This window comes from Colias philodice, chromosome 13 (assembly GCF_061535455.1).
Source record: "Colias philodice isolate Cphi_HAF_F1 chromosome 13, ilColPhil1 Martin Lab GWU primary, whole genome shotgun sequence".
In the NCBI taxonomy this organism is placed as follows: Eukaryota; Metazoa; Arthropoda; class Insecta; order Lepidoptera; family Pieridae; genus Colias; species Colias philodice.
In genome coordinates, this window is record NC_143098.1 from 5,715,708 (window position 1) to 5,741,153 (window position 25,446).

Sequence of the window (25,446 nt, forward strand, 5' to 3'; positions counted from 1 at the left end):
ATGTCTACACAGTCACTCTATTCATATGTAAATATACAAATGGTTAGTTAACTGAATGCTTGTGACTAAAAGGGCGTCTTTATTCACACAATGCGCACGTTTACCATACTGTCAAATTTAAAAGGTAATTTTGTAGAAAAGGAAATTTGTTTGTCCATTTAGCATTTGTAATTCTGTGTCCCAAAGTCTATTCCATTGTATGTAAAAGATTCAATTTTCACGGTTAATAATTAAATAGGTATGTCATAGTTATTTCAATGGTATGAATTTCTTGCCTGTATCATTGATGTTCTTTTTGACTCACAGTTATAAAAATGTAGGCGTCTCCTCTATCTGTTAAAATGTTACAAAGTTCTTGAGATTACAGCGAACATACAGACGCACAGATTAAATAGACCTGCCTACCATTATATTTTCTGATAATCTCACTACCTACATTTATTATACTTTTGGGTCTTTATTTAATTTCTATTTTTAGATCTCATCATTAAGAAGTTTATACGAGTTTTGTTAGATCAGAACATAGGCCTTTACAATAAACATCAAAGGATCTTTATTGAACCAAAATTTAAATAAATATTATTTTTAGTAGAACAACAGCTCTTTATGTGATTACTGTAATTGGTATTTTTTATCTATAATTTATTTTTCATTCAGATCTTTATGACATGAACAATAATAATATTTTAATTATTTCACTATGCAATCACTTGTATGAGAGCCGAGATTAAATATTAGATATATTACCTAAGTTATAATGTATAATTACCAAAAAGAGCGTGTGTGCCGAGCACACGTGTCAGAAGTGAAACTTCTTTGGCAAGATTCTAAGATACCGAAATCATCTGCTTACTCCATGATGTGTTGGTATTGCCATGATGCGATCTTGAAATTTTACTCTCAACACTCAAGAAATTTCACTTCTAAATTAAAAACCAAACGCGACTTTATATATTTATATTAGCTCAATTTATATTAGATCAAAGCTTTATACAAATTAGGACATGATTGTGGCGTCATAAGGAAAAATATCATACCTTTGATGCATTATTATATTTTATACGATACTTTGATACTTACCTTTATAATTGATAGCTTTCCGGTTTCGTTATAATAAATTATATCAAAGGTCGATTTCCATGTCCCTGAGGGATGATTATTGAAAAGGGCTGTTTGAGTTTTAACCTTCCTCTATGCTAAATATCTCAAAAGTCGTATTAGCGGTTTACTTGTAACAGATACAGAAAGACTTTCACATAATAGTATGAATTTTTACAGCTAATTATTGTAATTTGTAAATACATATATGTATGTATAATAACAATTAATGCTATAATTAATGCATCTGTATACCACCACACAGTCCCTAACGAATGAAAAATTATAGGTATTATCATTTTTATTTCTCTAAATGTAAAATAAATTTTACATTTTGATTTTTGCACCTCTCAAATCTCAATGCTAACGCTAAATAAGTCTAATGACTGTAACCTTTCGTACAACATACATATAAAGTAATATTTTTATCCATCATCGACTTACACTTAAATGTTTATTTTTTAAACAAATATTTAATATTGTCGACACTAATATATACTTAATTTTATTAACATTTCATTTCATCATCTCTATCAATATTTTTAATACTCAAAGCTTCATTGTATCTTAAATTAACACAATTAAATCGAATCATTTTTATTTCATCTATATAAGTCATAAGATAAGAAATAAATTCTCTCATTCACTGAATAACATAATTTATTGAATTTAATTTTCACATACGTTTTCGATAAAATACTTTTAGATACTTAAATTTTAACTACAATATAATTTTCGAACGAATAGAAGAAGACCATTGAAGAAAACATACAACTTTTGACATCATAATCATCTTGTCTTAAAGATATCCAACAAGAGCTTATAGAGTCAATAAATATTGTTTGCTGACCCTTTAAACTTTTTTCCTTGAGCGGGTATTAGTCAATATATTCTATACCAAAAGATGTGTACACATTTACCATTGTCGGGTAAAAAATACACAAAATTTCATTTCAATAGACGGAATATGAGCTTTATTACGAACTATTACGATATTATTAGATTTCTCAGTATAAAGTTTAAAGTGAAACGTACGTATGCAACGCAATATATAACGGTGTTTAGATTTGAACTGCATTGAATTTACAAATCCAAAGGTAAGTGAACTACAATCTTACGCAAGTTCGTAATGTGATCCGCAAGATCTTTGAGAATATGTTCGCAGGATTTTAATTCTTATGGCTGCAATATAATGGTTCAAATCGATTAAAGAGAATGGACCTATCGTATTCTTTATGACTAGACTACCGCCTTTGGTTCATAAGAGAGCTTTCAGACGACATCTAAATCGTTAAGAAATATTTTATGTAATAATAGTTCATTGAAATAAAGTGACTTAGTGTTTTGATGTTTTTATCGTACACACATTGTTATTTAAAGTTTAATTGTAGTTTTATTTGATTAAAATCAGTCTTCTTAGTCAAAAAGCAATGGAAAAGATAATAACATGACGCTAAGCTGCAATAAAACAATGTAAGAAACTTACTCGTGTTAAGTGCTGTCGTTAACGCCTACCTTTTGAATTTTATTTTTATTAACTCACAGAACATAATTTTTCACCATTTAACTATGTGTTGCTTTCCAGTAGGTATTCATTGATTTGTAGCTTAGATATTTATATAATCATGAAATAATGTATGTTGCTTGTATGTTGGTAAAAGACACAATAAACAAGTAAGGAAGTAACCAAGTAAGAACTTCAAATCAAAAAGCATCGACTATTCAATTAGTCGCCTGCAATATCTTCCATAAAATTGCATACAAACGCAACCCGTCTGAAAAGCCTTTTTCCATCCACGCGATGAGGTCACTCACGGCTTATGAAATTAACCACCGCTATTATTACAACGCAAAATAATATGTCTTAATCTCGTAAACTAATTCTAAATTCGTAATCATTGTATGCCCTCAGGCATACAAATATAGAATATTCATATGGTCAATCAATTAATATAATGACTCATCATTTTTAAGCTTAATGCCGCGAATGAAACGAGTTAAAAAGGAATGAATGATGTTTTGTTTATTGTTATGTAATATTTCCGGTTGCATTGACATAATAATATATTGGTTGGATTGTAAAGCATTTAGGCATGCTTTTTTGAATAGATATTTGTATACTAAGACTATGGTATAGGTAAGAATATTTCTTATTTTAATGTTCAACTAAATGATAATTACTTTGATCATTATTTCAAAGGTCTTCACGATCCCGCAAGTTTTAATTGTGAGCAATCTCACAACAAGCAGGCAGCAAGCATGGAACAAGCAGGCCTTTGGGATCACAACCATCCAATCTAGGGTTTCTCAATATAAAAAAGTTACTTCAATTCTTAAAAAATAACTAGATTGTTTGGATGATTATACACAGGCACAGTATTATTCTGATTGAATCTCTGAAACTTTGCCTGAATAATATGATATCTAATAATTTACCTAATAACATGGAACTTAATTATGCCTACCGTTGAAATTTAATATGATGTTACAACTACAATCTGAGTTGAATCTGTTGACATAATAATTACATACAATCAGTAAATAAATTATATTATTGCTTCAATAGTAATTTCATTCATATGTACGATAATGTCAATCGCCTTGGTTTTGATTTACTTTATCTTCTATAAACATATTACAAAAACCCTTATGAAACAGTGTTTCTAACCATGATTCTCCAAAACGGCTTAACCAATTATTATGAAATTTTTGTGTTAGGCCTTAGGGTATTCTATCTGAACAACGTTTGCCTTGCCTTAGTAACGGTGCATTTAGATCAAACGATAACTCATTCTAACCCCACTATGTCAAATTATATTAGTGTAAATAGGCGTAGAACATTCTTTCGTTGTTCATTCCATGCTATAATGTTCTAAATTTCTAATACTGAACAACATTGAGTACGAGATTTCGTTTACACTAAAGGATCACGTAAGAATGCTCTAGCTCTGTGTTCGTTTCATCTTAATGCACCGTAATACTATGTATAACGTTATGTTGTACATACCTAATTATCATTATATATCTCATTGTTTTACAGAACTAAATAGAATAATTACAATGGAAATATACAGGGTGTCCCACTGTTGGTATACTAAGCTCAAAGGAGGTTATAGTTTTGAATACGCTGAGTACGTAAAAAATAATTAAAAAATTCCAGACGCATTTTTTTTCAAAAAGATGAATTCTTAAAACTCTATGTGTACACCCATAACAAGCAACCCACCCAACTTTGCCACCAGCACGTGTGTCGTTTAAGTTTATGTTTTCATAGACAAAATGCTCACATTAGAGGAGCGGTATATGCCGGCTGCGCGAAGCTAGAGAAGAAAACATAGATTTTCAGGAAAAATTTAGCAAAAAATTTTTGATGTAATTTTGTTTTTTATGTATTTTTTACGTGATCAGTGTATGCAAAACTACAAGTCCCTTCGCGCTTAGTATACCAATAGTGGGACACCCTGTATAATTAACACATACCGCATCTTTAAAATACATATTATATGTGTGCTGAAGTAAGATGGTCTTATAAAATACCTTCATTACATAAACAACTGTTGTTATTTGTATGCGGTACTTACACTACTATTTAAGGGCTTACAACAAATACTTGAATTCAATTGTACGTTGTACCTACTTCATAGTTGATTTCGTATTGTATACAACTGATAAATTATTATATGATTATTGCAAATATTTCATTTTAATAAGCAATAGAGGAGATAATATCTCATAGAGGAATATATGTATTAGATTTACACACGATATCTATATTATAACCCACCGGTTAAATTTCTACACATTGTACTTTTTAATGTTTTAATGTAAATAATATATTAAAGAGCATTAACTATTAAAAATGAAACCCTTCAATTATAGATATTTACGTTAATTTCATTAGTTTCAGACAATATAGTATAGTAAGTCAGAAGTTTCGGCCATTTTTATGTAGGTAATGAGTGTGAGAATGTCAGATGTACGAAAATAAGGTACAATATTAAACGAAAATACACGAGCGTAAAAATAATCAAAATAAATTATCGTCGTGACTTTGATTCCATCGCAGTTCTTACGGTTCGATACGCGATGTTTTTCTTTTTTTTTTCTTCCCTTCCTAATCCCATTACGCACTCTCTATCAGGTAAATAAACCACGCAAAATATAAGCCACATGCTTTGAAAAATAAAAGTACATTTGTAATATTTTTACATTCTATTATTTATAAGTTATATCTGTGTTTTGTATGGGAATGAGCATTTCATTGTGATTATAATTAGATTTTTTATAACAAAGACTTGTATATCATGCTATTATTAGAAATAGTCAAACAATGATCATCCGTTGAAATTTGTGAATAATACGGTATCAAGTGAAATTAATTTTCAAACATTTCTACCTTTAATAAATTGTCCTTAACAAAATTTACGCAGTAATAATCTATACCGGTATCAAGCAGAGTTAATTTCACGTTATTTCCAGGAATAGATAACTGACAATCGGAAAATAATGCGACAGGACATTAAAAATCTTTAAGGAAAATGCTTCATTTAATTTGAATGATTTTGTGTCACAAAACAACACGTGTAGAAGAAGATATTTTAAACACGCTTACCACCCACGCCACGGGCCACGACTGTGCTCACGTTGTCAAGGAAAATCCGCATAATTCCTGTTCCTGTGAGATTTCCGGCATTAAATCCTATGAATTGCCACAAACATAATATTATGTCCTTTCATAGATCTCAAACTACCTTTACCTATGCCTAGTATCTAATCTGTGCCTATACAAAACATTAAAATCAGCTCACTGGTTTAAGCGTGAAGAAGAGACAAACAGACAGAGTTACTTTCGCATTTGTAACATTAAGGGATGGTTATTCTGTATTAAAATATAATACATATGTAATTTAAATACCTGTAAGAATATTTCGATTTCAAACATTGTTATCGTAATAAGATTAGTATTAAACTCAGGCGGCTTTCCAAAAGGTCCCAATTATAAGTTTTCCAACCAAGTTGTTTAATCTTGTAATAATAAGAATAGACCTTCATTTTCTGTGTTATTATAAATCACATCAATGGAACAATTTCAAATTACAATATTCAAGTATTGCTTTGTTTATTTTAATGCAAATACTTTCTACTAAAACTTGGCGCTACCGAAAGAAACAAATTTTGGTAATAACTGACAGCCACGCCCTAAATTAATATCTTTACGATAATCTTATTATGAGAAATCGCAATCATGAGCAAAAAACCTTACCTACTAGGCCTAGTATCTATCTAAAACTTTTGCTCTTATCCGACCAAATTTCGGTCTCGAAGTGATAAATTATTAAAGCTGTCTCCACCTGTCTATCATCCTAGCCTTGTAGCTAAGATTATTATTGCATAAAAATAGACAGACCGTACCCGTCACTAAATTTTGATTTTGAAGGCCACAGATTCAATTTTTATTACAAAATTGTGTATTTCGTTGAATTATTCTGGTCTAGTAAACTCTAACATCTGAATAAATATCGAAATTAATTTATGTGCCTGAAGTTTCTGGAACAATTAGAATAACCAAGGTTCATGAAATTAGTATTCAAACATATATATTACGTATAGTTTATAAATTAAAAATTTAAATCAATTAAAATAATCATATAACGGAATGATAGGAAAAAGTTTAAGCTTCGTTTTACCTTTGTGAATATTATTTAAGATCAGTATTTGTGGAAATTGTTTCAATTATATTTTCTCTTATACACTCTTCTACTCGAGCATGATTTCCGAACCTACTTACTTAGTAATAAAGGAAAGAAAATTTATTGAATGGAGTTAGAACTCGAGAAGAGATAGTGAGTTGTTGTAAGTTGACACGCATCGTTGTAAATCCATATATAATATTATTCATTACTATTGTTATATATAAGTATTGTGTTTCACACAAACATTTTACTATATCCTCTTACCCCGACAACAGCTGACAAACAAGTAACGAGCCCTTGCTTGTTATCTCGAATGTCAGTAGATGCTCTAGTTAGAATTCCGAAATATTTATGGAAACAAATCTCATATTTATTTAATAAAATAAATGTCATACAAAAGATATAAGAATTTAATTTATCTTTGATCACGATAAACACGGTATCATTGTCCTTTGATTGAACATTATACTTTAATAATATTAATTACAATATTTTACAGACCTTTGAAAATAAGGTAAGATTTATTCGCCACGTGCAAGAAGGCAAGAGAAATGAATTAGAATAAAAATGTAAAATACATGAGACTAAAAAAATAATGCTATAATATTGTATATTATGTATAGCTACTAATTAAAACTTCTAACATAAAAAATCTTACAGCAAAAACTAACCATTAAAATATCTGGTCATCAAGAAACTCTCAAATAATAATGACAAACAAGTTTTGTTTGTAACGTATCACCATGGATTGTACCAGTCCACACAAGAACAATATAGTTATCTATAAAAACAAATCTATCTAGGCCAGCTTAAAAACACTAACGTTACATCATTCCGGAACGCAAAGACGGACAGTTGAAATATTACATTATATTGTTTCCTGCTTGAGTCCTTTCTCTAGCAAAATTACATCTAAATCATGAAAGTATAGTCGTGAAGATACCCTTAGTTCAAATGTTAATTTATTACCGCATTCTTTCAATTCAACTTTTTATGAATAACCATTTTGGTAATAATCGGAATTTCGGAATATCTTTATCTTTTAAAGAAAAAGCAATATCTTGGAAACACTTTTGAAGAGCACTTGAAATAACATAATTTTGCGGAAATGGTTGTCATTCGTGCTTTTGATCCCTTTTTAAAGTAAAGAGGTTGGTATTTTATAGAATATTGGCATAAGATTATGTTATATCGTGAAGTTTAAAATATTAAACATGTGTGGGTATGAATATATTTATATAGTACGTACTTAAATTAATTGGAAAATATTTATCACTAAAGCATGCAATGTTATTTTATCAAAACTATTCCAAGTCATTGAATTAGAGTCAGGAATAAGATACCCAAAACCTTATATTCTAAATTAAAAATACTCTCTATATAGACGTCATAATAGAGTTGCATTCATTCATAATTATAGCTTGTAAAATCATTTGTTTCGTCACACACAAGAAAGCGAAACATCTATTACGAGACCTTTTTCCCGTAAAGCATTGATATCATTCTGTGTGATTAGAATATGTACGTGCTAAAGGTATATAAGAACAGCCGGAATGGGTTACCTAACCGCTATTACGGTAGCATCTCATTTACAACACATTATCAAAGCCTATGTGACATAATAAAAGACGGTATGTCTATGAAATAGTATGGAAGGATATTTGATGCAAGTTCCGAATGTATACTAGTACAAATTTGATTTGGTAAACTCCTGTAGAACCGCCATCCTGTTACAAATGACGCGAAATTTTGTGGGTCATTTGTAACAGGATGGCGGTTCTACAGGAGTCTTAGTACGCAATGACAAAAAGAAAAACGATGGTCCGAACGCTGATACCGGATGCGTTAAGATACTGTAATATAAAATATAACAGTATCTTAAGATAAAATATTATAGTATCTTCACCGTGTGTGGACGCGATTTAAACTTGTGTTTCCAAATATGGAGTTGAAATTTTTTTTTGTTAATAATACACTTGATAACTAGTATAGTATTTAACTGTGGTATAATTTATATATTGTGTGTCCAAATTATAGTTTTAAGTCTTAAAAAAATGAACCAGGCGTTAGAAACAATTTTAAAATGTATTTTTTTTGTAGTTTATACTAAACTCATTCACGAAAGTTACTATTACGTAGTGCATTATTTATAAATACAAATATCAAATTTCAAAAGGAATGTTTACGTTATTTGTTTACGTTTATTACGCAATGAAATACCGGATATCTAAACAAAATTATCATAATTAGTATGCTGATTAACATTTTCGCTATTTATTTAGATATTATTATTAAATTTATCTAATGAAAGAACATAAATGAGAATTTAGGAAATACCATATTTTATAGGAAATTTCATTTGATGTTTAACAAATTGTGTTTTTTGTAAACAAATTATACTCAAAACTTTCCTACGAATTTACCAATCGCACATATTATGCACACTAAAATCAAAATAGTATTGCAAATGTATTAACTTTCGCAATGCGTGATCAAAACAACTTTCCACGAAATCACTATCATTTTTAATATTTATCGGATAACCTGGTGATCAAAATTTGACCTTCACGATCAATACTCTCACCTACGCTCCACTACACGTATAACATTCGACCAATCTACATTGTTATACAAGACATGTAAAAAATAATATAATACGTAAATTTTCAACGGAATTTATGGTGAAAATACTCTATATATAAGTAAAGGAAGGTGTATACTTACTTTTAAATAAAAAAAATCAAGCTAGGTGGGTCCAGGTCAGGATTAAAAAAATACTTATTCCACTCATGAATAATTTAAATTTCTATACCTATAAGAAAACAAAATTAAATTAGCCCGCAGTATGTTATTACATTCGGTACCTACTAACATTAAAAAAATCGTCTTCGTACTATCAGTATAGATAAAACGACATGTGTGGTCTACGCCTAAGCCTAAGTGGAACTTAACAATGTTTGCATATCTAATATAAATTAATTAATAAATAATAAGGCGCCAACATACAGCTTTTATTTCATAATGAATATTTTACAATAGACCTTTTAAAACGTCGAAAGTCTAATGGATTATGAATGCCTAGAGCTAAAGCTTGCATCAAATCGTTTTCATGTTACGAAACTTATTATTCATAAAATGATAAAAGCCAAATTTATACAGATATATGATAAATATAGATCGATTCATAATAAACGATGTCAAATGGAAATTTTAATATTTCTTGCAACATTAAAAGATGATTTTTTGATTTGCCAGCTTCGTCGCTGCATATTTTAAATCTATATTTTTATGATTATATATGCTTTTAGTATTCATTTTGACAATAAAGATTATTAGCAAATTAATTAGAAATGTTTCCTTAATTTCATTATTATTTTGCTTCTGTAGTTGGTATACTAACTAAATTGTATTCGTACTGGAGAAATGAATAATATTCAAGTTTATCGTATAATTTTAACACTGAAATATTAAGATTTATCATATTTATCTTAGAACATTTCCAAGTTGTTCATGTTGAAGATAGCACCATAGTTACCTATCTGTTACATGACTATGTAACTCGTCGAACATGCAAATTATTAGGTCAATCGTACATCATAATAAATTACATAGGAAGGATAATAGTACGTTATAGTAGTATTATTAAATTCATGAATCATTGTGCTATAGAGATGGTATTGTAAAAGTTCATAATTAAGTTTCTTTATATTATTCACTCTTATATTGTATATGCTAGTTTGAAATTTTTTAACATATTACATACATTTACCAATAACAAAAGCTTTACAACAATTTCTGAATCCCGGTCGTAAAGGGTCTGTCCTGATAGACACGTAAAACGTAGAAGCAAAAGTTATAGAAACAAAATATTTCTAACAGCCAAAATAGTCAAAATTACTAATTGACCTAAATCCATACTTATAATATTATAATGGCGAAAGTGTGTCGATTACGATTACAAGGCAAAGCATATTATAACCAGAGCACTTGATTTGAATGAAAATAATTGAATATTAAGGGTTGAAATGGGAGATAAAAGGTGTTATCCGTGAAACTGTATGAAATAGCCTTTAAATAACTTATACGCTTAATAAAAATACTTTTAAGTCACTTATGCCTTATAAAACCAATTCGATTCTTGATGTAATTTATAAGTATTTAAACCTTCATATCCTCTTGCAAATAGATGTTATATAGAGTGCAAAAACTGGAGACATCAAATGCAAAGAGGAAACCTACATCATTGAGTTTATGATAAATATATCATACAAAAAGCATGACCATTGACCATAAAGGTGCATGCGTAATTGCTGTATAGAAGTTATACGATTTCAGCTGTTCGGATCAAGTTTGTAAAATTAAAAAACCTTTTACTCAAAAGGTTGCGGATTCATTTCACTTTATCTTTCTCTATTGCGTCACCGGTCACATAACAGCGAGGGAATACGCTTATGAAACCGGAAAATCCTTGCTAAATATGTTATTTATTTGTTCTTCGATCCTTTAACATTATTGGAAAGTGCTTAAACTCGATATTTGGAGCCGTTCGAGATAAACTGTGATATAACAGTCGGATATGAATTCCATTGCAGGCGATATTTTGCATTGTAAATGATGACAGGTTTAATAAATAATGTTGTATTTACATTTATGATATATGGCCAATGCTGTTTTTTCGGCTTTTTTACGTTTACCGCGCTTTTGGAAACTTTTAGTAAAAAATATTTTTAATGAAGTACGGAAATTAAAAAGGGAACTTAGTATCTTAATTAAACAATTAATACATGGACCACTATATCAAATGGATATACATTTCATTTCACGTGTTGAATATCACGTGGCTGACCGCAAACAAAACAATCGAGATAATTTCATTATGCACAACAACATAGTACACCTTTATAAACCGCCATCCTGTTAAAAATGACCTGAAATTTTGTGGGTAGTTTGTAACAGGATGGCGGTTCTACAGGGGTCTTAGTACGCAATGACAAAAAGAAAAATGATGGTCAGAACGCTGATACCGGGTACCTTAAAATACTGTGATATAAAATATTACAGTATCTTAAGATAAAATATTATAGTATCTTCACCGTGTGTGACGCACTTAACGCAAAATCTTCATCAAATCTTGGATGGTCGTTCATATACTATTACTTGCCAATTGCGAAAAAGATGATATCATAAAACGCGTTTTGTGACTAGGAAATTACTCCGACACCTAATTTTGAGAGAATGGACGAACATGCAACTGTTGCATTAAAGATGGACTGAAGAGACGATGAACATTTGCTTATATTTCAATCACTCCCACTACGTTTTTAATTGGCACAGGTTACAATCGAATTGATGAGGAGCGTAAGCTTTTTGCGGATGGGTTCTGTATTTTTAGATTAGAATATTTGTAGATGAACGGCCTTATATATGTAGGATAGGTGAGGAAACGGCCCTTCAGCATATTATATTGTAACAGTATATTAATTACATGTATTTACATTTTTGTAGCTTTAAGCTGTCGTAATTAGGTAAATAAGCTCGAACACATATGTAGTTGTTAATAAATAGTAAATAAATATTGTTTGCATATAAAGTAAGTACTTCTACAGTATTTAATGAAATTCCGATTACATTATTGTATGTGTGCAAATAATTACGTTATGTTGATTATCAGAATTGCAACCCTTGTGTTGTAACATAGCTTTCGACATTTATGATAAACTAGCTTTCCGCCCGCGGCTTCGCATTTAAGCATACATAGATAGGGACATAGAGACACATCAGCGACTTTGTTTTATACTATGTAGTGATACGTTATTAAAAAGTATGTTATTTTTATCTTAACTTGTTATTCTATTATATTTATGATAAAAAAGCATATGTTCGTTAAAGAAAAGCTACGTATCAAACAAAAAGTCTTATTTAAATCACTCGCTTCATGTTTTATATGAATGTTATTACGATAATGAGACACTAACAGGGCGCTTTGTAAACAGCCTCGGGGGTTGCAATTACGCTACATATATTTATAAAGTCTCAATAGTTATACAAAGAAGATATTAAACTACAGATGGATACACAGTTACAAAAAAGATATTAAACTAAAAGATGAGTACAAAGAGCAGCATAATTTCCTACGCTTTATACTATTTTAACTCCCATTTTCTTACGATTCACGTACCGCGTATGTGTTGGCGAAATTCGTGCGCTGTTTGATCACTGTAATCGATACAGAAACGGATCTGTTGAGACGCCAACTGAATATTTGATAAGATCATTATACTGAGATGAGTTGCTTCTGTCAAATTATCGTAACATAGCCTTTTGTTTTATCATTAAATTTCATACACAGGCTTGGTGCCACGGGTTACTATGCATGAAACTTTGGGTAAAATAAAATATGTATCAGAAAAATACAAAACATACGTTATTACGATAAATTCATGAAATTATTGTATTGACACCGATTCTTGATAAGTGTACTTGTACTTGTACTGGTTTGAATTAAATCTGTACGTTTAAAGTGGGTCAAAATCTACTCGATTTTGGAATGATTTTAAAGGAGACGGATACATACAAACATATAAGTGAAGCTAATAAAAATCGCGTCATTAATTTTGGGTTCATACTGTTAAAAGTGATAGTCACTGTTTTCATACAAGAATTTAAATATTATAATTGAGTTACGTATAAATATTGCGTACAAAAATTATTACACTACACAGTCTGTATGTAGTTATACTAATTTATTCTTGTTTATTTCATATTTATGCCTCTTTAACTTTTTGCATCTGCTACTTATTTATAAGTAGATAATAGATATCCTTATTATTATGGACGAGTTGGTTTTGAATATATTGCCTTTCTTTTTGTTCTTCCTCAAGTATATTAGAATTTAGAATACAAAAATTATTTACATGCTTACTTTCATAGTTGAGCAAACTATCATCGGTTTTGTAAACAACTGCCTTTTCTTGTAATCGTAGCATCATTATATTAAAACCCTCTGTCCATTACCGAAAAGGAATATTCTAATGGGAATTGAAAATAAATAATATTACCTACATACATAGATATATGTCTGTGCTTACATACCTATAAACTATATATCTTTTTATCATATACCTATTCATTTTATCATTTCATGAAAAAAAGGATGAAATTTTGTACAAATATAAGTTATAGTCTAAATTAACACAACGGGTATTTTTTACCGCGCGAATGACGTGATGAATGAATGATATATATTTTCTCTATATCTTTTTATATCCTAAACGACTGAACGGATTCTAATGAAATTTTGTGGCTCTATCGGCTAGATCTAAGAATCGCCGGGATAGCTATAGTAATTATGTATAATTCAAAATAGTCTAGCCTGTGACTCAATCTTATATAACCTTTAGGTTGTATTAGACTCATTGTTACGCAAATTACACTGTATTTTCCATTTTTGGTTCATCTAGATTAACGGTTATGGTGAAGAAAGCGAACATCTGATAGTTTTAAGGCTAAATGGAACAGTTTAATGAACAATTAATAGAGAACTATGAATTGTATATGTATTGTGGATTAATTTATGTGTATTTGTTGTATTATCAATTTGTTTCAAAAAGTGTCAAATTATTTGAATAAAAAAATGTAAGTGCTATTGTTACGATGATAAAAAACCTAATAGAAAAATAGACTGAAAATATTATTTCATAAACTCTACAAAAATGACTAGAGTATGTTTTTGCGGTTCATATTGTTATGTTTGACCTTTTTTTTATCAAAATATTATGTTAATTAAACTAAACAATGAATATCTTTCAAAATGACCAGACTCCATTATTAAAATTTAACATTAAGATGTCATTCATAACATGTTAACTGATATGAAAATGTTTATTTTCGCATCAATTTCCTAGCCTAATTTATGAGCTTCAATACCAAAATTTAATAAATACCTAACATATTATAGTAAACCATAATGGTATAATTTCGGTTAATTATACCAAATCATATGCTAGTCATATTATCAAAGAGTTCTTCGAAGCTGGCAGCCTTTATTTATTTACATAATTATACGGGAAAACTATTTCAAAGGGTCGTAATGTCATAAGCACGGAGCAATTTGTAATACCTTATTCTAAGATAAAGCTTTCATGTTGTTTTCTCATTTATAAGTCGTATTCAAATTTATGGTTCAAAATAGCTTCTTATTTATAAGATACGTATTAAATCTAACAGTATTTGAAGCATAAAAGTTAATCATCACATTAATTATAAACGCTAAACATCACTATACATGGTCGATGACAAAATCAATTCTACCTATAAGGAAAGTCATAGATTGGTGTTTCACGCATTTTCATGCGTGTATATTGTATAATTCAATTAATTCGAGTTCTCACAAAGGGGCTTAATAACGTAATTGCTTCTTTATTTCACTTGACGACTCGGATGAGACAAATTACCTTTTTAACAAAAGATGGATATCGTGTGTTTTACACTGACAAGTCGATAATTTTATACGCGAGTGTGAAAGTGTCCAGTAAGATCATTGTTTTCACCGGAGACGAATTCGGACGGGTGTCATTAAAATCATAATTCTCGTATGGCCCGAAGGCCGAATCTTAGGAAGAGTCAGGGAGAGAGGTGTAGACGAGCCGGCTGTATATAAGCGTTCAGAACGTGGTACAGAGCATCATACAACCACGAGACCTCCGCGAGTCAACATGAAAGCGTTCTTGGTAGGTATTCGTGTGCAGTGAAAGTGATCTGTGACCTGTGTGTGACCCGCTCGGGACCGTGCTTCCTTGTGGGATGTGAGTCAGTGCACGCGGCGCCCCGCGCCCGCTAGACTTCAGCCGTGCTCTCACAATTGTTATCCGATACCATCTTTTTGCGATAGTGATACGTCGCGAGCGGATGCACCCTATTGCATATCACTTTCTTTTAACTTTTCGTGACAGTTTTTCGGGAATTACAATTAATGTGTGCTTTATTGTGCTACAGGTTTTAGCAGCCGTTGCGGCTATCGGCTCGGCGAGGCCCGAGGCGGGATACAGTTACAACGCGCCTGGAGGCGGCGGTCACGGAGCAGGCATCGGTGGAGGTCTCGGAGGGGGCCATGGCATCGGTGGCGGCCTCGGTGGAGGACACGGAGGTGGATTCTCCTCTGGAGGTCTGAGCTCTAGCAGTTTCGGAATCGGCGGTGGTGGCTTCGGAGGTGGCATCGGTGGTGGAATTGGCGGTGGAATAGGAGGCGGATTCTCCTCAGGCGGTTTCTCATCCGGTGGATTCTCATCCGGAGGCGGCGGTGGATTCGGAGGCGGCTTTGGAGGTGCCCCCATTGTGCAGAAACATATCTACGTCCACGTCCCACCCCCAGAACCTGAAGAACAACGCCCACAAATCATCTCCGGTGGTGCCATTCCTCAAAAACACTACAAGATCATCTTCATCAAGGCCCCAGCACCTCCCGCGCCCGTCGCGCCCATCATCCCCGCTCAAGCCCAAAACGAAGAGAAGACCCTCGTCTACGTGTTGGTCAAGAAACCCGACGAACAACCCGACATCACCATCCCCACCGCTGCCCCAACTCAACCCTCAAAACCCGAAGTATACTTCATCAAATACAAGACCCAGAAGGAAGGTGGCTCCATCGGTGGTGGTGCTATTGGCGGTGGTATCGGAGGCGGTATCGGCTCTGGAATCGGATCTGGTATTGGCGGTGGTGTGTCTGGCGGTAGCATCGGCGGTGGTCTCTCCATCGGCGGCGGTCACGGAGGCAGCATCGGAGGAGGACACGGTGGTAGCATCGGCGGTGGCAGCATCGGCGGTGGCATCATCTCCGGCGGCCACGGCTCCTCGGGAGTCAGCTCCTCGTACGGCCCCCCCGGCCACTCCGGCCCCTACTAAACGCACCGAGCGTGCTCCCATGTGATACCTGCATAGCCGGCGACAAAATTTAGTTTTAAGTAGAGAAAAAATTACGGTGCCTAAATGTATTTATGTAAATAGTAATTTTAATGTCTAATTATAGTTGTATTATAAATATTTTTGCATAAAAATATCGATAAAGAAACGTATTCAATCTTTTCATTTCACATACCTTTCTATGCAAACACACGAAAGTAAATACGAGACGATCGCTATGAAAACAAAGAGTGAGAGCATATTCATGTTTTATAAAGTCATTAGTTCCACACATCCTAATTCATTAACACATCTCCGAGCTGCGACAGGTGCGTCTGTGCTCTGTAGAAAGTTCTATCACTGGCGTAGGCGATCGCTTGCGCAACACATCGTGACCCCTCGTTGCATAACAAAAAGAAGCTCCATCTTTCAACATACATAGTAAAATAAGTAAGAGCTAAAAATTATTACGTAAATTGACACCCATTCTAAACTATTCAGTTGCGTAAACCTTGACATTTAAGATTTCCCTTTTTATATGAATTAGCACATTTTACCGTAAGTGGACGGGAAAATTTTGTAGGTAGCGTTTATTGATAAAATAAATTATTTATTCGTTTACATAATACGAACTTTTTAAAGGGTTATTTGCATAGAGAATCGTAAAGCAAAGGTCGGTGAACTTGCTCGAATTACGGTGAGCGTGTGTTATGTAATATCAAGTTTTGACCAGCCCATGCGGTGATTTACAGTTACACCAAATTATATAATATGTTTTTCGATAATGCATTGATAGCAAAAAGTCTGCTTGTGTAATAATGTATAAATTAATGTGTCTCTTAGCGTGTATCTGATAATCACTGCTAAGCTTCTGTATCGTTTACTTATTTTTAAGTAAACAAACAGCTGACTGTGTGTCCGGCTCATAATAATATAATACCTACAGTATTATTCGTGGCAAAATAATTTCATCTTACTATTTTTATTTATTTATTTTATTTATTTATTTTTATTGCGTCCCTATAAGTCTATAATCGATTATATAAAAATGTGAAGCAATTACGCTTACTTATAATTAAATTATAACATTAGCATATGACATAACTGTAAGAGTGTAATTATAGGTCAGTGTTAACTACTCATGAAAGTAATAACAACATAAGGTCTAATGTGTAAAACTATCTTGGGCAGATTTAATATGAATCATCGCTCTAAATATAGGCTGTATTACTTTAATTTTATCTAAACGTTATGTTATTGTTAATTATTTAAAACTAAACATTTATAGGTATAAACAATAAACGTATCTATTTTTTGAAATCTTAATTCAAACAAATACATATTAGAATTCATAACAAAATTTCATAACAAACACCTTTCATATGAAATAATTGACAGATAAGAAACAATTAAAAAAATTCCATTTGCCTCGAGAGACAACAATCCAAAAACAAAGATACGACTGCAATTTAACTTGATTATGTAATTTCTATAACTGAGACAATTCGTATAATATTACACACACACATATAACTTACACACACATACACGAATCCTGAATGTTTCTATCCTTTATTACTATACTAGCTATGCCCCGCGGTTTGAGTGTGATGATATAATAGCCTTGATAATCTAACCCGAAAGAATTTTTAAAATCGGATCAGTAGTTCCTGAGATTAGCGAGTTCAAACAAACAAAGCAACTCTTCAGCTTTATAATATTAGTAAAGATACTCTGCATACTGCCTACAACATATCGTTTAATCCACTTTCAAACAGAAATGATATCTTACTTCATATTACGTATGCATTTTATCAAATTACATATTCTGCGCCTTCATCTCACAATAAATAGTTAAGAAACGCAATATTACCCAACGATGACCGTACACTGTGTATTTGTAACAATCCGTTGATTTGTGTAACATCCGCCCGTGCTTTGAACTTAGCGATCGTGTTATTTTTCGAAATTACAAAATAGTAATATGACATGTAACATGGTAAAAGATGTAAGGACGTGACGTTAATTTGACTAATAAACTGTTAATTTACGTGATAATGTAATGATAGAAATGAGCAATTTATTATTGAAAATAACTATTGACCTAAATATTATAAGGAGTAAAAAACCTAATAATTTTTTGCGCTACATTTTTAAATTTAGTGTAAACAAACACAATATGTATACTTACTTTTAAATAAAAATATAACAGAAATAAAAAAAAATACTAGAATCTATAAACAGTAATAGTATTATTATTAGTTTATAAATAACCATCAAATTAACGTAATGTAGAGCAAATACTCGTAATACAAACAATATCCTTGTCATAACTATTACCATTCTACTTCTCGGTACGTCCATTAATCAGCCTGCCTACATTAACGCATCATACTCTGTCATTACATTATGTCAAATATCATTATTCACCGAGTTATTACGCTTAACAACTCTATTTTATGCTAAATATGAATTTTCACGTCCTATTAGGGCTTTAAGTATAGTGTGCACTGCGCATTGTCCGTGAAAGCAGGTTTCTTTGAGGTTGGCTTTTTCTTAAACTTTGGTACGAACTCTACCGCTGCCATGCGCTCCTGGTACCTCGAAGACTTTTAAACTTTCAATTCAATCTTATATAAATTATTACTTCATCGTCAGTCTGTCTCAGATAAATTACGTTTTTTGGATGTGCAACTTGACCTTCTCAATTGTATCATGTCATCATGGTATTTTTGTCCAAAAATGCAACTTTTAAGTAAAAAAGAAAATCCGAAATGTCTTAAAGTACCAGGAGAGCATAAGCTATGAGGTAATATTCGAACGAGCGAAAGCATATGACGCGGGCACTCTCACTCTCGTTGGCGACCCATGACCAAACCTGTACGCATTTTGGCGTGAACAAGGATTTTAAATTTTACCGTAGCACGAAGTAAGTTCAAAATGCATGGTATCATATTACGTAATGGGACCGGTCTGGATCCAGTTCGAATTTACATGTTTCGTAACAAAACAACGAAACGATATTGACGCATTGTCTCGATAAACTTTTATTGATTTAAGTAAACGTTTCCGCTGTTTCGATAGTACGTTGTGGAACTTTTTATTTTATCAGTATAAGTAATATGAAATTATATATTTTTAATATTTAACCAAAACAGATTCTTTTATTTGTAACAAAATATAATATAGATGTTTATAATGACCACTTACATAGTTTCCCTAAAAATTTTAATAACACATAGGTAATTTCAAAAGATCACAGTGAAGGTAGGGAACAATATTACCAAATTCAACTTCAAATAGATCTTTTGTTTTGTCTTTATCAATAATTAAACCTGTCTGCCTGCTTGGATTTGAACTTCTATCAAAGAAGAATTCTGCCTTGTACTAAATTAACGTATTATATTATATTCTTTAGGGCTGATTTTTCAATCCTTGGTTAAAACTTATTCGTCGAATAATGTATAAAAATTAAAACTACCATTTTAAAAACGTATTCTAATTGCCCGTATTTGACAGTTTACGTGACATTTTAATATTATGTATTATCGTGTAATACTTTATTGGACGGATAAGTTTTAACCAAGCATTGAAAAATCGGCCCTTAAATACATTTTACTTATAGCAAGCTTACGTATATACGCATTAAAATATTGATGTTGAAGGTAGAACAATAGATATGTGTATGAAAATGTTTCCAATTACGCCTTTGTCATGTCTTTTTATAAAATTGTACCAATTATAGCATAACATAACCTTAGTCCCTAATTGGGATGGAAATAAAACATCATTTGAATATAGATACTCGTAAAATAATAACTACATTGAAAACAAAGCCGCTTTCTCTATGTCCTATGTTTAAATCGTTAAACTAAGCAACAGATTTTGATGCGAGAGTTTTTAAATAGATAGAGTTCTTCAAGAGGAAAGTTTTAGAATATAATTTATTAGGTTTTAGACAAAGCGGGCGAAGTCGCGGGCGGAAAGCTAGTAAAATATAATCTCTGCATATGAATGTATACATTCACATGGTCTCAGGTATACGGAAGATGTTAAGATGCAAGTTTCACCCGCGAAGTTATTAGTACCTAATGTCGATGAACTCTGAACGATGTTTACGTGTGATGAACGTAAAAATTATAAACAAATTACATGTAATAGGCATGACGAAAGATTTTCAAAACCTCTTCCATAATGTGTGTATACGTTTATTAAACAAGAAAAGCCCTATATTTCGCTAATATACTTAAATTTAACGAAGATAAAAGCTATTTTTCAAAAAATATTTATTAACTGTGCCAAAACAGCTCACAGGTGTCATGGCGTAGGCGTGACGTCAATATTACGTAAATACGTAATTATCTGTATGCATAGCGAAGCAAAATTAAACAAATATTTAATTATTAAGTATTATAGAATCTAATTTCAAAGTTTATAAGTGGTTGCATTATTGCAATGTGAATCTACATAAAAATAATACCCAAAAAAAGTATTAAAGAGAAATTATTATGAAATGATTGTATAAATTGAACGGAGAGAAACCCGAACCACATATTTGTGAATTCACAATTATATTTCTGTTCTGAGTTTATAAAGCATACGTTGAAAAATAGAAAATAAATAAAAATGCGTATTCTCAACATATTCATAACAACAAAATATACCTGACGCGAAGCTGTATTTACATAGACGTGACGTCACGCGTGTTTCAGTCAAGATGGCCGACTGCAGAATTTCTATGTTTTATTTTATTGATAATCTCATTAATCTTAATGTTTTTACTATTTCTAAGTGACTATTTTTAATTTATTTATTATAAATTTTCCCTTAAAAACACTAATTTGATCATTTATGGATACTGTCGTCATGCCTATTTCCATTACGTTTCTCATCTCCTGGTACTTTGATCAGTATTTACATGTTTGTTGGTAATTAAGGTCCTTTGGATATCTATTTATTTGATCTTTTGGGTTTTGGTATCATTTTATACCACTAGTATTACTATATCAAGAACACTTTCTAAAAAAATTGGTACAAAAATGTAGAGTTGTAAAATTTGTCCAGTTTTGTTAAATATTTTGGACACGTATTTTACTTTCAATGTTGTTGGTTTATCTTATATGAATGTCTTAGTTTAAACATATTAAATATTAAATACTTATACATCTTAATATATCTTATATATAAAAATGAATCGCAAAATGTGTTGGTAAGCGCATAACTCGAGAACGGCTGAACCGATTTCGATAATTCTTTTTTTATTATATTCCTTGAAGTACGAGGATGGTTTTTATGTAGAGAGAACGTAAATATGTACCACGGGCGAAGCCGGGGCGGACCGCTAGTATATATATATATATAAATCTCGTGTCACAATGTTTGTCCTCAATGGACTCCTAAACCACTTAACCGATTATAATAAAATTCGCACACCATGTGCAGTTCGATCCAACTAGAGGTAGGATAGTTTAAACATGTAGGTACCACGGGCGAAGCCGGGGCGGACTGCTAGTAAGTACATATTTATTAAACTTACTGTATAAAATAACATAAAATTTTATATTTTTTATTGCATCCAAATTGATAGTTTAATTGTATTACAATAATACAAAATAAACATTAATTCTTTAGATAATGCATAAACAATAATAATTTAAATTGCCCTACTTTACAAAACCTTCTAAGGGCAAAAGTATAATTACACTTACGAAGAAATTGAATTGCATTTCTCGCAATCAATAAAACAAGTAATTCTACTTTTAGTTGATAACACTTTTGCAAATGTAACATTATATAACATTACCGTATCGAATGGTTGAATCAATCACAGTAGGGCTCGTTAGAAATAATAGGTCACATGATTCTCTTTAATAACAAAGTTCAGTAAATATATCCTGTCATTTAAGAAAGCAAAATACACGTAACTAATATAAATTGACCCGTTTGTTGTATGGCAACGTGTTCATAATATGACCCAGTTGTTTATCTATAGGTATATAGAGACAAAAGTTTTTTTTATTACATTCTACAATTTTTATGTTAGAACTATGCTATTCAATATTGAACTACATTAAACATAGTTATTGTAACAAAACAGGAATGTGACTTTTGGTTTATTATACACTGGTAATATTTGCATCGAAAGCAGACAATGAAAATTGAATAACAGACACAGCTTTTTACAATTTCATAATAGTAAAGATTATGTGCATATTATGCTACAATGAGCATGTAAAGTCCGTAACGAAATGAGATAAGAGCTCGCGTGTCGCCGCCATTGTTCACAATTTTCCGGGATTCAGATGCATATTTTCGAATTAATTCGTAACGTAGCAACAGTGAAAGCATCTGCTAAATTACTGCAAAGATTCACAAACCACATAGTTAACTAGACGGATTAAGTACGACTCTAAAGAAAAGTCAGCAACCGCATACTTTCAACGTTATTATGTACATAGAGTAACCAATAAGTCCCAAATAATATTAAGTTGTTGTGAGCTTTGCGCATAATTTGAACAAATAAATGACATGCTAAATGTAGGTACTTGGATGAACTAGTCTAGTCTGGGGTTCGTGGCTTCTTGTAACTTAACTTGGAGGAAGTAATTAGACAATCGGATAATTAGCGTCAAACTTTTTGTTATACTTATCTACATCATTTGTTTAGCTTTTCTATCGTGTTTGAACCAATTCATCTCTATAATATATATCCTAATTCCTCCTTACAGTAGACATCCTACTACGTAATACGTATATACTCTACTCTCTACTTCAAAAAATTTCTTCTGTTATTATAAACATAAATGATATAAAACAATAAATATGGTAGATATAACATGATTGATAGAAAAACATTAAATCTTTTTGGTGATCTTAAACAAACCAATTTCCTACTTTTGAACATGATTCAATATTTCATAATAAAATATCATTCATATTTTATTCAACATTATGAGGAAACAAGAAATTGTATTTTCACCAATTTCCTTATAATAGGTAAAAGAAAAAAGTAAATTAGATTTCAAAAGTCACCAGATATCCTTGATAAAAATATAAATAATCACAATTGTATAACAATTTAGACAAATGAATGAGTTTGATTTTATATGTTCGTATTGTTCGTATTGTTCGTTGTAATTAACATTACGTAGAGCATCTGTGGTAGAGCGTTCAATTATTTATTTATTATTAAAAATAAAAAAAATAAGAAATTATGTATGTGTTGTGTTATACATAAAATAATGTAATTTATTAAATAACATAAAATAACTACATAATGTTCAATAAGTGTGAACGTGGATTACATATAATAATATGTAATCCACGTTCACAGAAACAAATGTATAATTTTAAGTGAAACGTCATACGTAAAAAATAATAATTGACAATTAATTGTTACCTTTTTTGTTTAATCAAAGTATTAAGTAATAAGAAATTGATACACAGTATAGGTACATTTAATCGTAACCACAGACAACATAAATGTGAATTTAAAAGCCGTACAATATTTATTGTTTACAATTACGCAATACAAGAAAGCGGATCTTTTATCCTTTATTTCAAACACGTCTGCCGTCCCATTCAAATGTTTGTACGTTAAACGCAATTGTACATGTACAGTACCTAGAAACAGTCATTAAGGCACTTTCTTTTATTGGCTAGAAACAGCGTATTGACATAATGCACACATTCGAAACTATCATTTTATATTTGCTTTTGCCAGAGTAAGTTTAGGAATCGATGTATGTACAAGGGGAGGGCACTAATGAAATACAATTCAAGAAACAGTAATTACAATGGCTATTATATGGAATAATCTGTGGAACCCCAAACCCGTCGAATAGAAAAGTCTCTTTAAGTAAGATAGTTCATTCATCAAAGGAGGTTACTATAGCATCATGCTATGACCAATAGGACGACGTGCGTGAAACCGCCTGGCACATCTAGTATATTATAATAACAAACCTCCAGATAAAAACATAACAAAAATAAAATTGAGTAACAGCCAACAGGAAAGGTCAAAATCAAATAACCTTTCTTTACTTTCTTCAAAAATAACGATGTAGGCATTAGAAATGAATGATTTGTGAATTTCGAAGTATTGAAGAACACTTCAAATCCGAGTTTAAAAGTGAAAACTATTAACGAAAGTCGTTATTATAAAACATTTAACTTCTTCGCAAGTACTTAATCGTAAATGAAATATTCACAGAGAAGATACGAAGACTAATATTTGAACATTCAATATAAAAGTTTCTGCTAAATGAGTTTATTTTTCTTTTAACTTTGTTACAAACTTCGCGCAAGGAAAAAACTTCACGATAACATTATGTTTGAGTTCGGACGTGGGTTTTTTGAAATGTGTTTAGAAAAATTCTTGCAAAATTTGAGTGGACTCAATATAATGCTCAATTTAATGAGATGAAAAGTTTACTTATTAAGAAGTATCGACATGATATCAAACCATAGAATGGATTTTGATATTACATGGATATATTTTTGTTTTATATTCTTTAAGAGTTTTGAATATAAGATATTTGAAATGTAACGTTTTATTGTATAAAATAACTCTATGATACAATAGCTCTACATTTATGTAAATTCAATGTTTTCATAGTGTTGTTGAATAAGGTAGTATAAAATACATATATATACCTAATATGTAGTTGTTAATATTTACGTATATTAAGTAAATAAACTTAATACATATTTATATTCAAATCGTTAAATTTTCAATTATGTAATGTAATAAGTGATC

At 31.2% G+C, this 25,446-nt stretch overlaps 2 protein-coding genes across 3 annotated transcripts in view; both read left to right on the plus strand.

Moving 5' to 3' along the window:
• Window positions 1-25,446, plus strand: part of LOC149483372 (uncharacterized) — a 118,160-nt gene that overhangs the window by 76,699 nt on the left and 16,015 nt on the right. The gene's annotated exons all lie outside the window — the stretch shown is intronic.
• TwdlT (TweedleT) lies at window positions 15,388-16,861 on the plus strand. Its single transcript, XM_089702419.1, has 2 exons — window positions 15,388-15,520; window positions 15,786-16,861. The coding sequence occupies exons 1-2, from the start codon at window positions 15,506-15,508 to the stop codon at window positions 16,689-16,691; spliced, it is 921 nt and encodes a 306-aa protein (XP_089558545.1). The 5' UTR covers window positions 15,388-15,505; the 3' UTR covers window positions 16,692-16,861.